General features: G+C 45.3%; 1 protein-coding gene across 3 annotated transcripts in view; it reads right to left on the reverse strand.

The window, feature by feature from the left end:
- Positions 1 to 450: 450 nt before the first annotated feature.
- Positions 451 to 14645, reverse strand: part of wnk2 (WNK lysine deficient protein kinase 2) — a 29296-nt gene continuing 15101 nt past the window's right edge. The window contains exons 12-29 of one of the 3 annotated variants that reach the window (XM_080846414.1): positions 14118 to 14558; positions 13537 to 13779; positions 13029 to 13078; positions 11796 to 11958; positions 11464 to 11580; positions 11048 to 11218; positions 9460 to 9508; positions 8871 to 9080; positions 7751 to 8586; positions 7469 to 7526; positions 7297 to 7355; positions 6540 to 7150; positions 6073 to 6323; positions 5512 to 5718; positions 4554 to 4652; positions 3757 to 3795; positions 2932 to 3245; positions 451 to 2629 (exon numbers count right to left, since the gene is read on the reverse strand). In XM_080846414.1, coding sequence (XP_080702540.1) covers positions 2333 to 2629; positions 2932 to 3245; positions 3757 to 3795; positions 4554 to 4652; positions 5512 to 5718; positions 6073 to 6323; positions 6540 to 7150; positions 7297 to 7355; positions 7469 to 7526; positions 7751 to 8586; positions 8871 to 9080; positions 9460 to 9508; positions 11048 to 11218; positions 11464 to 11580; positions 11796 to 11958; positions 13029 to 13078; positions 13537 to 13779; positions 14118 to 14558 — 4215 coding nt within the window. In that variant the 3' untranslated portion in view covers positions 451 to 2332. Of the gene's footprint in view, positions 2630 to 2931; positions 3246 to 3750; positions 3796 to 4553; positions 4653 to 5511; positions 5719 to 6072; positions 6324 to 6539; positions 7151 to 7296; positions 7356 to 7468; positions 7527 to 7750; positions 8587 to 8870; positions 9081 to 9459; positions 9509 to 11047; positions 11219 to 11463; positions 11581 to 11795; positions 11959 to 13028; positions 13079 to 13536; positions 13780 to 14117; positions 14559 to 14645 lie in introns of all 3 variants that reach the window. The other 2 variants (XM_080846415.1, XM_080846413.1) reach the window with 2 other exon arrangements.

Raw genomic sequence — 14645 nt, forward strand, 5'->3', positions numbered from 1 at the left:
AGGATCTTCAGAGAAGAATGGCTGAAAATTCCCAAATCCAAGTGTGCAAAGCTTGTTGCGTCATACCCAAGAAGACTTAATGCTGTAATGGCTGCCAAAGGTTATTTCAACTAAGTACTGAGTAAAGGGTCTGAATGCTTACATCAATGTAATGTTTGTTTTTTTCTTTTTGAAAAAATGTTTGCAAACATTCCTAAAATCCTGTTTTTGCTTTGTAATTGTGGGGTATTAAGTGTAGAGTGTAGATTTAAGCATTAGGCTGTAACATAACAAATGTGGAAAAAGTGTAGGGGTCTGAATACCGAATGCATTTCCACTGTATACTCTGATACTGATGAGAAGGTAGGGAAGAGATTTGGCAGATCCAAAGGCGGTGTGTGTTTAGGTGTGTGATGTGGAGGCACCTTATTGCAATCTGCCTACTTTTCATAAAAAGAGAGAACTCTGAAATATGCTCAAGCCAAATGTTATTTATTTTCTAATCGTTGGTCACTTAAAATATGCACATGTGACATAAACATGTCCAGGAATGAAGTTGTGCATTCCTTGCTAAAATGGTGTTCAAGGGGGGCTGATCAAATGAAAAGTAACATCAGAAAAGCTGCACAGCTAGATAATCTGCCTCTTTTTCTTCAACTCACATCACAGCGCCTCTGAAGTGAGCAAGTGACTACCTCCAAAAAGATCATTGCATATATACTACACCCTCAAATGCAGTCACCGGTGGTCATTTACCACGGCCCAGAAAAACATTGTACTCAACTCACAGCTAACTGATTTTAAATGTAGATTTCCTGGAATAGGATTACTGTGTAATGCCAAATGCAGGGTTTCTTAACCATGAAGGATTGTCAATTGAAAATATGGTTAGGCTTAATCTGGAGGTAACAACCCACATTTCATTTGTACTTACACCTTACTAAAATAAGGTACAAATTACATTTCTTTCTGTGACAATGTGACAATCCTTACATGTAGGTTCCAAATGTTTTTTTGTTGTTTTCTTTTTTACAGGAAATGCTGTCAGTGTGATTTGTATACAGTTATAAATTATGACTACAATATCTGGTACCTCAAAAATGTATAAAGCTTCCTTTCCTTCATTGGTAATCACACATATTGCCTAAGCTTCTTTTGTACATGGCCATATTTTTTAAATATGAATAGTAAGTAGATTAAATGTACATCAAGGAAAGTGTGTCCAAACAAAGACTTTGAACAAAATCAGATTAAGCTGTAAGCCTAAACCCTCTATTAGAGTTGACTTCAACCCCCACAAATGGCATAGACCTGCTGTACTAACACCAGTCAATGGCATGTTCCGTTACATTTCCATTTAACAGAACATCAGCATATATTCCTTTTTTCTCATATCATACTGCAATTATAAAGGAAACAAAACAAACAAACAACAAATTCCAGAGGTGCTCTCTACACCAAACACATTCATCTCGTATGCAAACCTGCTCAAAAAGGCCACTCATGCTGCAACAAACTGAAGTGCGTAGAGTGCATCCTTCCAGAGTGATTAGAGAAAACTGCATTTCAAGGCACACCCACTGGGGGGAGCATTTCATGTCAAGTACACAGCTGGCGTTCAAGTTCCGGTTAAAGTTCTAGTTTAAAGCAGTGAAGTTAACAGCGAAGGGCCTGGGTGCAGGAGGACAAAGGCTTGCAGGCGGAAGCGATTGGCACAGGTGACCTGGATTGGAAGGGATTCACAGTGATGTGATGTTTCTAATAGCTGTCCTCCTCCTCTCCTACCCATTGTACTGTATGGAGTGGCAACAGTAAATTCTACAACCCCATTCCACACTAACAGATATATCCAGATATATCCATATGTCTATATACGCCTTATGTACACACAGCAATGGCTTTCATACATACAGTGGTCATCATGTCTACTGCATTGTGTACATACGTGGAGCAGTGGTCCTATGTACAGAAATTTGTAAGTATATATACATAGCTACAGTACTTGGCTGGGTGGTAGACTTCAAGCACACACACATACACTCAGCTAGGTACAAATGTGTCTTGACTATGATAAATTATACACACACATGGTGTCTTTCAAACCAACAAATCAAAACGATTATATACAGCCACCAGGATAATGCCCATAGCATATGTACGAAAATGATGGTAGAGCATGTCTACATGAATCCCAATATTTACATTCTCCAATAGGTTAAATAACACACTTGGGGTTAAATAATGTTCCAGATCGTGAAATATACAAGAGGGCTCTTGTAAGCATAGTGTAGGGATTTTTTGGCTACACTGTACATACTAAAAACACTACCTTGAATTTTAAAATGGTTTGAATCTAGAGAGTACTGGTTCTAGGATTGGGGGGCTGCTGAGGTGAGGTGGGGGCGGTCCATGGGGTTGAGGCTTCAGGGAAGATAAACACCCGTGGACTGGAGGGCGAGGACACCCCAGCCCACTGGGTCACATAGACGGGTGAGCTCAGTAGTCCTCCTAATGCTGCAGGTGGAATGACGCTGCCTTCACGTAGCAAAGTAGCAGGATCCAGACCAGCACCTGAAGGACAGCTGTCAATCATGGGCCAGGAGATAAGCATCTGCTGAGCAGCAGCACCCCCTGCTGGTGTGGAAGCCACCTGGGAGGGATTGTAAGGACACACTGGAATCAGAAACCATACAACTGCCTTGCTTGCTCTTTCACACACTCACTCAATTTCTCTCTTATGTTCTCACAATGTCACAAACTCCTTTCAACTCTACCTGCCTGTCACTTCAGTCACTTATTCAATCATTTTAACTGACTGACAGACTGTCTGATTCACGCTCTTAAAAACATTTAAATATGGTGATACGGTTGTACATACAAATAGGTACTTGCTGCTTCGCATACACATGCCTTAACTCTCTTTCTGCCACACTTTCACCTCTTGATACGCACCTCTAGGGTCATTGCTTTCCTGGCTCTTACCCGGGCCCTTGCCCTGGCTCTGCCCTCCTGCCAGTGAGCAGGCATGCCGGGCGAGATCTGTCGCTGGGGACTCGTCGGCGGGGTGGCAGGGCTGGGTGTTGGCAGTGGCGGCAGCGGCTCCCTGGCCCAGTCATCTGCCAGCCAGTGCAGCTGCTGTGTTAAGATGCCCGTGTTGTTGCTGTTGTTGGTCTGAGTTTGAGCAAGCCCCACCACTGGCTGGTGAGGCGGCGGGGTGGAGCCTGCAGTCTGAGGCTGGTATGGTGCCGCAGAGGTCGCTCCAGACCCTGTCAAAACAAGCATTATTCACTTCATACAGCGTATCACATATTTCACATTCTAGTCATGCTATTTAATGACCCAAATATTGCACATGCTTGTTATAGTTGAAGTGGAAGTCTTATTTGTATTACTATACAACTTGTTAAAAAACACACTTTGTGTAGGTAAAAAGATAAAAACCGAAATTGAAACTGCCCAGATGTAGGATAGGCATTCCATTACCTCAAATTATTCAGAAATAAAACAAGGACAGATAAGTGCTCAAGAATGATTTACTTTCAAGAAAAATGTTTCCGGTTTTCTATTTAAATGTTTACATGGCTTAAAAAACACAGTTGCAAAAGCTTCTTCCAAATAATCTTCCATGATAAACGAAGGAATTTTGAACCATTAATGTCGTGACCTTTTACTGGGATACTAATGCACAGAAGCCAAAGATGGGGCAGAATGATAGGATGAGAATTGTTGACAGATAGTGAGTGGGAGGAGAGGAAGAAACAGGATAGTTACTAGTACCACGTTCTTTGCCGAGGCACAGGCGCTTCAGGGTTGTCCCTAAAAGACGAATAGAGTTTCATTAAAGCTTGTGCATCTGATATTCAAATTCACACAAAACGCATGAACACAAAAGCTGCTTAACAAGCTTCTAGCAAAGCTAACTACAAAACCGATAAGGCACAATAAGTGATATTTTCTCCATAATATAACCACATGCATATAAAGTTAAAGGAGTTAAATCTAATTAAATTGTGTATAATTTGGCATACATCACAAAAGACAAAACAACAGAAATAAACAGCACTTCTGAACTTCTACTACAATAAATTACTTCAGCTCTGATGGGGGTGACTACAGCACAAGCAAATGGAGTTCATGCATCTAAACAACCATGCAGCCTTGCTCAACTGCTACATAGTGCTATAGAACAAACTGCTCTCTCATACTAACAACACTAGCAGAAAACCACAATCCATATTGCTTAATGGTGTGCATCTGCAGCAGTCAAACTGCGCGCCAACCATGAGCCATGCAATACTCAAGCATTTTTTAGTGTGTGTTTGCATAGGAGAAGCTTTGCCACACAGAGAAATGCTGAGGAAAACAAACAAAACCTGCCACAGGACAGACAAAAGGAAGAGGAGGGAGACAGTGAGGAGTGATGGGAGACAGTGGCTGAGAGAGAGAAGGAGGAGGAGGGGTCAAAAGAGGTAAAGACATACTGAGGGGAAAGGAAGATTTACCACTAAAATGAAATAAAAAGATACAAAATGATAGGAGAGAAGGAGAAATGGAGGAGACAAAGATATACAAACAGATGGACAGAGAAACAGGCCCACTGAGGAATCTAGCCCGGGGTTTGCTACTGCCTTTATAGGTGACCCTCTCAGGTGTTTGGGGATAGGTGGGCCAGCCTGCAGAGACCAACACAAACAGGGAAGATAAGAGGAGAGAAAAGAGAACAGACAAGAGTTGCAGCTAGAGTAGCGACTGACTGACGGAGATATCACAGCTTGCAGGAACCAGGGAGTCATAGGAAGTGGACTGAGTCTAGATAATACAGCAGCCCAATGGCAAGATACAACACTATTCTCATGTCCCTTCATGCCATTTTAGAACAACCTTCTTCAAATACAACTATTCCTGTATGTGTCCCCAAAAGATGTGGTAGTAGTAGCCAGGAGTGAAACCTGAAGAACTATTGATGCTTCATCAAGGCAGGAACTACGGTACAGTATACGTATTTATACTTGAGCACACTTGCAGCACTCATTGAGGGATGGGAAGATGAAGGTGTCCAAATTGTTAATAAGCAAATGGTACCTAGGGCATGCATTTTACGATTCTGGTGAATACATTTAGTTTTTTAATGTTAAGGGTAATGTGCGGGATCTAGACCAGGATTCAGTGTACGTGGTACATTTTCCATCGACTGCCATTAAAGACGACAGCTGAGCCTCCTCATGAATCTAACACAAATCTGCTTATATTTGTTCATTACTGTACCACCGCTACAACCACCCACCACATTCAGAGCCATTTTTGTGAATGTAGTTCCTGAGCACAAGCTGATCAATACTGCATTTCCCCTACGATGACTACAATCCTGGAACACATCCTGCCACTCCTCATGGATTCTTATAGCACTGAAAAGAACAAACTCAAATGTAGTGTTGATTTGTGTTGGTAGGTATTCTGAGACAGAGTGTGACTGGAACAGTGTGGCATGCTGGGAGATGCAGATGACAGTAGGGACGCGGGGGGCAGGCTCACCTTGGCCTGGCCCGCCGGGCATCGCTGGAGCTTCACCCTGAAGGCCAGTGTAGATGTTGTCTGAGGAAAGGGAGCCTTTGAGAGAGCAAGGCTGCTGGGTTTGGACTGGTTCTGAATCAGAGCCAGGCATGGTCCCATCAGGACCTCTGCCATCATACAGGAGCGGACCTCTGGCTGGAGAACCGTTCAAACTAGGGACATGGTCACCTTCAGAGAGAAGTGCATACACACACAGTGCCATCAGGAGAGGTTTTTCAGCGCTGCAAAGGTAATATATTCTGCTACTTAACTCCAGAAAGCAATCTATAAATATGGTTCCAACACCTACTGCCTTGTAAAAGATCACCAAAAGATCACTTATAGTGCAGTGAAGAAATGTCCCGATACACTAGAATAGCAATTGCTTACTGTGGCAAGAAATTGTTGTAATGACATCAAGAATCACTTTAATAACCCTCTACTCTACTAAACAGATTACTACACTAATAAAATGTTATTCTAATATTTCAGTGAATTAATTTCACAAGCTTACTGATATAAAACGAGTCCAATGACACTCACTGCTTTTGGTGGCCTCGGTGGCTTTACCAGAATCACTGCTTTTGGTGGTGACGCTACGCAGCTGCTGGACCAGCGGGCTGAGGAGCTTGCCAGCCTTCAGCTTGTGCTTGCTGGCTCTACGGCGGCGGCCACCAGGGGGAAGTGTAGCACTGAGGCCCAGGGTGGGAGGCAGAGACTTCCCCAGCCGCCGGTACAGCAGCTCTATCTCACCGCGCTGGTGTGCCTGCAGCTCAGAGATCTCCTTCATATGCCTACAGACAAGGAGATGGGTGAGACAGGACAGGATCAACACACACATACAATCACATGAAATATCCCCAGCCACAGCCACAAACTGATATACTTACACAAACATAACTTGCCTTCTCCAAAGTCAGACGCACACAAACACACAGATAGTCTAAACGGACATGCAAACATAAACAATCCCAATTTAGAACAAAAACACACATATGTTGGTCTCTTACTTCTCCCTTAGTCTCTGAAACTCCCTTTTGACGTCAGAATCTTCCATTTCTGAGTCGTTGTCACTACTGCAGTATGAGGAGTGGTGGAGAGGACTGCAGGGCACCCCGCCTGCCGCCCGGCTAGGCGAATCAGAGCTCTGCGCGCTGCTGCTACGGCCCGAACGCCGCAGGAAGGCCACTGCCCTCTTCATGAGGTCACTTCCCCTGCGCTCGGAGCGGCCATGGCGACTCGGTGTGGCCGGGGCGAGGCGGGCAGGGCTGCTCTCCGCCCCCGAGTCGGAAGACATAAAGCGAGCGTGCGCAGTCATGTCCACAGGCACCGCTGTCATTGCTCGGGGCAATGAGCCGCGCTTGGCTATCAGGGCGGGGGGAGGGCCCTCCAGGCAGAAGTCTGGCGGGGCTGAGTAGCGGGAGGACGTGGACGAGTGGCTGCCATGCTTGCGGCGTGTGGCCCCGTTCTCCGAGCTCACCACCGAAAAGCGTCCCACGGTGACGATGCCCCCTGGCGGTGACCCAGGGGACTCTTCCACCCCTCCAGAAATCCCGGTCCCGCCGCTGCTCCAACTCCGCTGCTTCCGCTCGCTCAGAGCGCTTGGGGGAGCCCCCATCATCTGCAGCCCACAAACAGCAGCTACAGGTCACTCACCTTCAAGCCACACAAATGACTGTAATAACAAGCATTACTGTCTTTTGCCCCCACAGTTGACTGTTGTCTTCTAACTAGAAATTACTGTGACAATGACACAGGACAAGATACCTTAAATCGACTTCTGGATCCAGAGCAAGAGGTAGAATGGGGCATCCCATGTCTTTTGGCTGTTGACAGAGACATAGGTACCAGTTAGAACATTTCTAATGATTTTCTGTCAACAATACATTTTCTTCATTTGTCTGTTTTAGTGGTCACTCAGCTTTTCAGCATTACTCACCTCCTACACCAGAGTCACTGTGTGCGCTTAAACTATCCATCCGCTCAGGAATCTGAGGCTAGGAGTAGCAGAAACGTACAGAGGGTCAGGGGTGAGAATATAAAAATAGATTCGAAATTTCAAATATGAAGAAGACATTTCAACAGTATCAGAAGTCTAAATGGAGTGATGGAACACTGTGGCTAAAATAATTGCTACGAATCGGGTGGGGGTGTTGGCAAGAGCAGTAGGCAACAGGAGGCAGCTTGGCAACACTGAGGTAGAAAAGAGTAATGGGATTACCAGCTGTTCTCCAGCCCTGAGACGTCCGTCACCCAGGGGTCCTGGTGTGCTGGTCCCAGACCCCTCCACAGCGCTCTCTGGCCCTGGTGGAGACTGCACATACTCTGTGCCGGACCCGGGCGTTTCGGCCGCGCCTCCTGATGGGTACATGGGGGCGTACTCCTGGTACAACAGATTCCTCAGCTTCTCGTCCAGCGTCTTGATAGTGCTGTCCACAAACCCCCCGCGGGCGCGGCTCCCCTCCCCGTCCGACTCGCCAGTGGGCCCAGGCTGACACGGGGCAGGGCTTTGGGGCAGCGATGGGGCTTTGGCCCCGCCCACGCTGGAAAAAGGCTGTTGCATCACCACGGAGGCGTGGCCACGCTCAGTCTGCATCTGGAGGGCCTCTCGGGTGGAGCTCAGGTCCGTGGGTGGAGCTGAGGAGGTTAAAGACGGGGCTGCTCTGACGTCCAGAGAAAGGGGCATGACCAGAGGGCAGCAGGGCACCTCTTCAGCCAGGGAACTGGCACAGGCCAGTTCAGCCACCTGCTGTGCGGCGTGGATTGGGGACAAGGAGGCCAGACGCCCACTCAGCTGGCTCTCGTCCACAGACAGGGAGTTGCGCAGGCCTGTCCCCGGGTGGACCTGCACCATGCGTGTCTGGGCAGAGCCGGCAGCACCCAGCCCTTCGTCTGGGGGATGGTGTAAAGGAGGTGGCTGGGCTGGCAGGGCAGTGGAGGGAAGAGAGATGGCTGGAGACAGAGAGGCCAATGGGTCTGAGAAAGGCAGGGGGAGAGGGCTGCACACACCGGTCACATCACTGCCTGCTGATGGCGGTGCTGAGGTGGAGTCAGAGTCTAAATACAAAAATAATAATAATAATAGTTAGTGGTAACAAAAATTATAACCATTATTATCAACATAACTATCTACTGTATCATAACTATATCATATCATAACTAAATATATATTACACATATCTCAAGTTCTACTGCAGGATGTCATAATATAATAATTGACATGTAGGATACATTAGGGTGCATTTACTCTTTTAGATACCTATCGTTTCATACAGAATTACAAAACACATGGATAGATCTGTATATGCTTAATGCTGATCCCTTCACTGAGTCAGTGTTACCTTTAGAGAATGTGGATGAGGCTACACTGGCCCCTGCCGGGTGAGTGCTTGACCCGTCAGCAGAGTGTGTGGTCCTGACCCCATCAGGCCTGACAGTCATAGTGCCGGAGGAGTGTGTGGACGCAGTTCCATCAGATGGGGCATCCCTACTGGCCGTGGGAACCTCCTCCACAGGGCAGATGATGAACCATCTCTTGCCAGTGTGTAGAACTGAGGGAGAGTTGCAAGGTATGGAACAGTTAGTCTGTGTGAAAATAAACCATATGTTACATATTTCTGGATCAAGGAAAATGGACAGATTTTGGCTGTGTTGGACAGTCATAGGGACCATGTCACTAGGTCATCATAAGGCATTGTAAATGTGTAAGAAGTCAGCATTGCGGCATTGCAACCAACCGTAACATGTCAAGGGGGTATGTATAGCTTGGTCTAATTCCTTAATATATGTAATGTAAAAATGACATGAGGTATAAAAGAACATTTTGCATCCCTAAGCTTCCTAGAAATACATTTTCTGTATCCTAAGCCACACATAGAGGTATACAAGAAAGGGTGAAGTTAGTTTGACATAGGAAAACCTTTCACTAACCATTCTGCTGATAAACCGGCTGAGGGACTCCAGAGGCCCCAATCAAACCCTGAGAAGAAAGAGCACAGAAGAGATGGAATTAAACAGAAAACATGTAAAAGTAGAGAGCAAGACATGTGAACGAGAGAGACTGGTAGAGTGAGGGACAAAGAGAGGAGAGTATTTCTAACAGGTGTCGAAATAAACAGGTGAACAGGTGTGTGTGGTGAGTGTGTGTGTTGTGATGAAATAAACAGGTGTATGCGGTGAGTGTGTGTGTTGTGATGAAATAAATGCTTGAACAGGGCCCTGTTCGGTGTAGAACTGAAGCTAAGATAATCAGTCTAGCTCGCCAAATGAGATAATCTAGCTCGCTAAATGAGAACAGGCTATACCGGTCTAGCGACGGGTGCTAAACTACTTAATAGTCAAGTTAATGTGTCCCAGGCTAGACTCGTCAGCTAAATTGCGCGTGCACGTCCTGCTTCAAAAGGCAGGAAAGGTCGATCACCAAAACCATGATTTTTTGTTAACGGTACAATAGTCAAAGAAAAAGACTAATTTTTTTCTCCGCCAAGGCAGGATATGACCATGAACGCATTATGAAGAATTCAAGACCATAATCATGTCAAAATCCAACACTGCGGCCGCTGAGACAGCAATATTAGAAACTGTCTATAGGCTGTCTAAGACGTGATATCTTTTCCGATGTTGAATATGTGACTACGGCAGCGGTTAGAGCTCATGGTTTGCATGCAACAGATCGCTGGTTCGACCCCCTTCGCCTCCGTAATAATTGTAGTTTTAAATGGAGTGATGGAACACTCCTTGTAAATCGCTTTGAATAAAACCGTCTGCGGAATGACTAAATGTAAATGTATTAATAAGAAATTCAATAAATTGAAGCAATGAAAATATATTGTGTGTATTTCTCTCTTCTTATCATGCATCCACCTTAATCATTTTCTACAAAAATCATATGCTATGGTGTAGTAGACAGAGTACTTTATTCACTTCTGCACAAAAACTAGACACGTTTGTAAAACTAGACGTTTGCAATGATGTAAATTGCATTTGTTGATGACGTATGGTTAATGACATCGTCATTGTAGAAGGGACATGATCAAATCAAGATCTTAGGTAGGTAAAACAACTTTCGGCGATATCTCCGTAAGGGAGATGGGTTATGTGCTCAAATGTCCTGGGATCAAAGACGTTATGCATCCACTCGCAAAAAAGCGCAAGACAATTCAATGTTCGTCTGTGGTGTTTGCAATGCATGACTCGAGAAGGTCCTGTAAATTAATTATTCCTTGTCGGCTGAATCGGTAGCGCTCATACAAGAACTGGGGGATCCCTCCTTTTGCCGGAGGGTGTGGCAAACTTAATCCAGGTACTCTTTTTTTAGCCTGCCCTGGAGCAGGTTAGTGCTAAGAGATATGTTACTATGGTAATTTATCAGAAGTTGCTTCGCCGAACCCAATAAAGGGGCGTTCTCTTTTTTGAGCCTGGAATCTAGCTTGCTAAACCGCTTAGCGAGCGTCGCCGAACAGTACCCAGGTGCGTGTGGTGAGTGTGTGTGTTGTGTTGAGGGGGTTCTCTGTCTAACCTCGCTCCCTGTGAGGCTGGCAATGTGACTCTGCTGAGGGCTGCCTTCCCTACTGATTGCCCGCTCCCCTTCTGTGTCCTCGCTCAGCATGTCCTCAGCCTTGTCTACAATGTCCTTCAACTGGTCAATAAACACCTCCTTCTCAATGGGGAGGATAAAGCCATTCTCCACCTGCAGGTCAAATACAGTCATTACACTAATGTCGGATTGAGAGACTGTTTTGTCACAGGAATGGAGCTAAGATGCAACATTTTGTAACTGTATGGTTAAGACATCAGTCTGTTCAATACCATTGGGTGTGCCACATGTTTTGCTTAAGTTTTGTACCAGAGATATAATATAAAATATGTATGAGTATATGTAACATAAAACATATTGTGTATCTTGTCTTCATTTTGTGTGAGAAGATGCTTTACCATGTATGTGGCAATTTCCTCAGGAGCATCACCATCTAGATCAAACTTGAAGGTCACCATTTTATGGTTGTGAGTCTCCAACTGACATTCCACCATCTTATCACCCGTATCACAAACCTATGGGCAAGACAGGTGCAATTAAAACACTATTCTTAGTTTCAAGAATATGAATGAATTTGAGAATCCAGCCATTTTCTTTTAAGAACTACACACAAGTAATAAAGTAATACCCCAAATACAAACATCACAAATACCAATGTTACTATGTAATGTCATTATGTGATATGTTTATATGTATTACAAGGTAGGTATGTGTGAGAGGTCTGTCTCACATTTAACATGCTCAGTTTGGGTTTATTGGTTTTCTCTTGGCGGGAGCGTGTGCGGGCCGACTTGCGGTGGTGTTTCCGTGGTTTCCCATCTCCCTTGCCTCCACTGGCGTTGCCGTCGTAGCCGTCGCTCATCTCCCTGCCTGATGCCACGTCTGAGTTGACACTGTGGATAGAGACAGTAGTGAGGAAGAACAGCCCAACTCCACCCTAGAAAAGAGATTCTGCTGCTACTGTTTTCAATGGCAAAAAAATAAATCATATGGTTAGTCTCAATTCACAACACAAAGCAGCTGTTTTTCTTATGTCCTAAATGCAGTTCAATCTTGTCAGTGCAGCGCAGGAAGCAGCTTTTTTAGATTTTAAGTAAAATGGAGGAAAGGTCAAAGTGCTTTGAAATGTTTGAAATATAAAACATGGCACATGGCACATCCCCCTCCTAAAGCATTTAATGTTTGCCATTTAGTGTCCCCTGCTGTTTCACAGTTTGATGTGCCATTCTGTTTAAAGAATGGGTTATCCTCTAAATGTAGACAGCTTAAATGGCCTGATGCACTTCCTCTTTGAACAAACTCATTGTGCTGTCCACGCCCACGTTTCATCCAACTGACCTCCATAACCAAGAGCTCAGGCTCTTCCTTGTATGTGGGCTTCATGTAAACTAACACCTAATATATTGCAAGACATTGGAAAACTGGTCTTTAATACTCTGTTGCTCAAATCATTATAATCTGTAATTCCATGGTGATTTCACTTACTTACCCAGGCCAACTTTATACATGTGTACCATCTGGTTTTGTTTATTTAGCCTCAATCCTCTCATCATAAGTCTCATTCTGACTAATGTCTGAGGAAATACCATTCTCAATATCAACATGGCTTTCAATTAGACAACTTCCTTGCTTTGTGTTTCTTATTAAGATATTTAAAGTTGAGCATTGTTTATTTAATTATTTGCTCTGCAGAAGAAATCACAATATTTGTAAAAAGGAACTTGAGGAGACGTCCTGTATTCACCGTCTTGTATTACATACCCCCTGGTGGCCCCCATTTTTTGGTATAAATCCCTTCAGCGCCCAAAAATATCCAATCTCAGATATTGGAGGATGACCAAAGGCCTAAACAGGATTACCAAATGATGCTGGACTAGAAGAATGCCTCTCTATTTGGACAGCTGGTGAGGCAGCCAAGAGGAGCAGACGCATTAATGAATCATTTTTCAGCATGGCTACCCACCTGTCATAGGCATAGCTGAGGAGGGCCGCCTGTCTATCTGGCATCAGCTCCTGAAACAGAAACAGTGATTCAGACTCAAGCCAGCAGGGCAACACAAGGGCCCACGACCGACGCCAGGATTTGACTTGATGTGCCATATAAAGCACAACAGAGAACGTGCAAATAATATTCTGTGGTTAAGAAGGTGTGCATTAGAGGTGACAGAAATGAGACACATGATTCTTTTACACAGCTGGATTACGAAAAGTGTCTTTGTCTGTGACAAGGAACAAGAGATACAAAAAGGAGCAATACAATGAAAAGGTATTACTTGATTTCAAAATGTTTTAATGGATTTTTACAAATCTTTTCATACGTAAACCTGTATCTTGAAATATTAAAATATTTTCATTCTTTAACTAAGTCAGACCACGAGAACAGAACACTTCCATTTTGTCTAGGACTTGCTTTGAGTGTCCCTGCATAACCTTACACAAGGACTGCAAGGCTGCTGCTGAGTGGACATTACCTCCTGGACGAACTCAGCTGATGGGTGGGTGGGGACTGACACAGAGCTTATGCTGGCACCCTCCAAGGCACCTGGTGCCAGAGCGCCAGCAGACAGTGGAATGGCCGCAGGACTCTCTGGGTGGCAGCAGAGGGGCGCGGCTGTAGGAGGAGGAGGCGACTGGATGGATGAGGTGGGGACGGCAGCATGGACAGGAGCCAGGAGAGGAGCCTCCTCCTGGGCTGAGGCGCTGCTCTCCTGCTGCTGAAGAAGAGGAAGAGGATGAGGAGAAGGGGAGAGCAGGTGGCGCATTAGACTGCTGCTGGGATATACAGTATCAGCATGACAAATCACACCATAAATGTGCCAAACCCCAACATGATCTCGAGATAAAATAATGCCCACATTGTTGTTAAAGAGCTTATAGTGCCATGTTCTACTACAGTGTCCAAAGACATTGCAAAAAATGGTACTGGCAGGTTCTCAGAAAGAGAATAATAATGAATTTGAACAAAGGCCATGCCACACCCATACATAAGTGAAAACTCAGCAGCTAGAGTGGGCAGTTTGCTGTTTGGTAGGAGTGCTGGTGCAACATTTACCTGCACTGCTGTCTCAGCCAAACTTTGTTCTTGCTGAGAGAGGGAGGTGGGGTTTAAGCTAGGCTGGAAGTGGGGGGCTGTTGTGGATTGGGTGGGGTAGATCATGGGAGGGGCATCAGGCTGGGGGAGAGGAGAGTAAGCTGGTTGCTGGTGAGGAGGGACCATGGAGGGGGAAACGGCCATGGCCAGGAGAGGAATGGGAGGTGCCAGCATTTGCTGGGGTAGGGAGATGGGGGTCTGCGGGGTGCCCAGGCCAGAGGACACGGTCTGAGAGGAAGCCAAAGGCAGACAGGGATGGGCAGGGGCAGGGGAGTAGTAGGGAGAGGGCAAAGGGGCAATGCTGGTGGAGTAAGCTGACGACAGAGGAGCAGGGGAATAGGGCATAGCTTCACATCCAGCTGGTGTGCCCCCTGCTGGTAGCACAGAGTATGCAGTGGGGTACTGAGGAGGTAGACAGAAAAAAATATATAATAAAAAACAAAGACAAGTAAATCATATTTAAGTCAGACGACCCTATACAGAGAGAGG

Source organism: Sprattus sprattus (genome assembly GCF_963457725.1).
Source record: "Sprattus sprattus genome assembly, chromosome: 10".
Taxonomy (NCBI): Eukaryota; Metazoa; Chordata; class Actinopteri; order Clupeiformes; family Clupeidae; genus Sprattus; species Sprattus sprattus.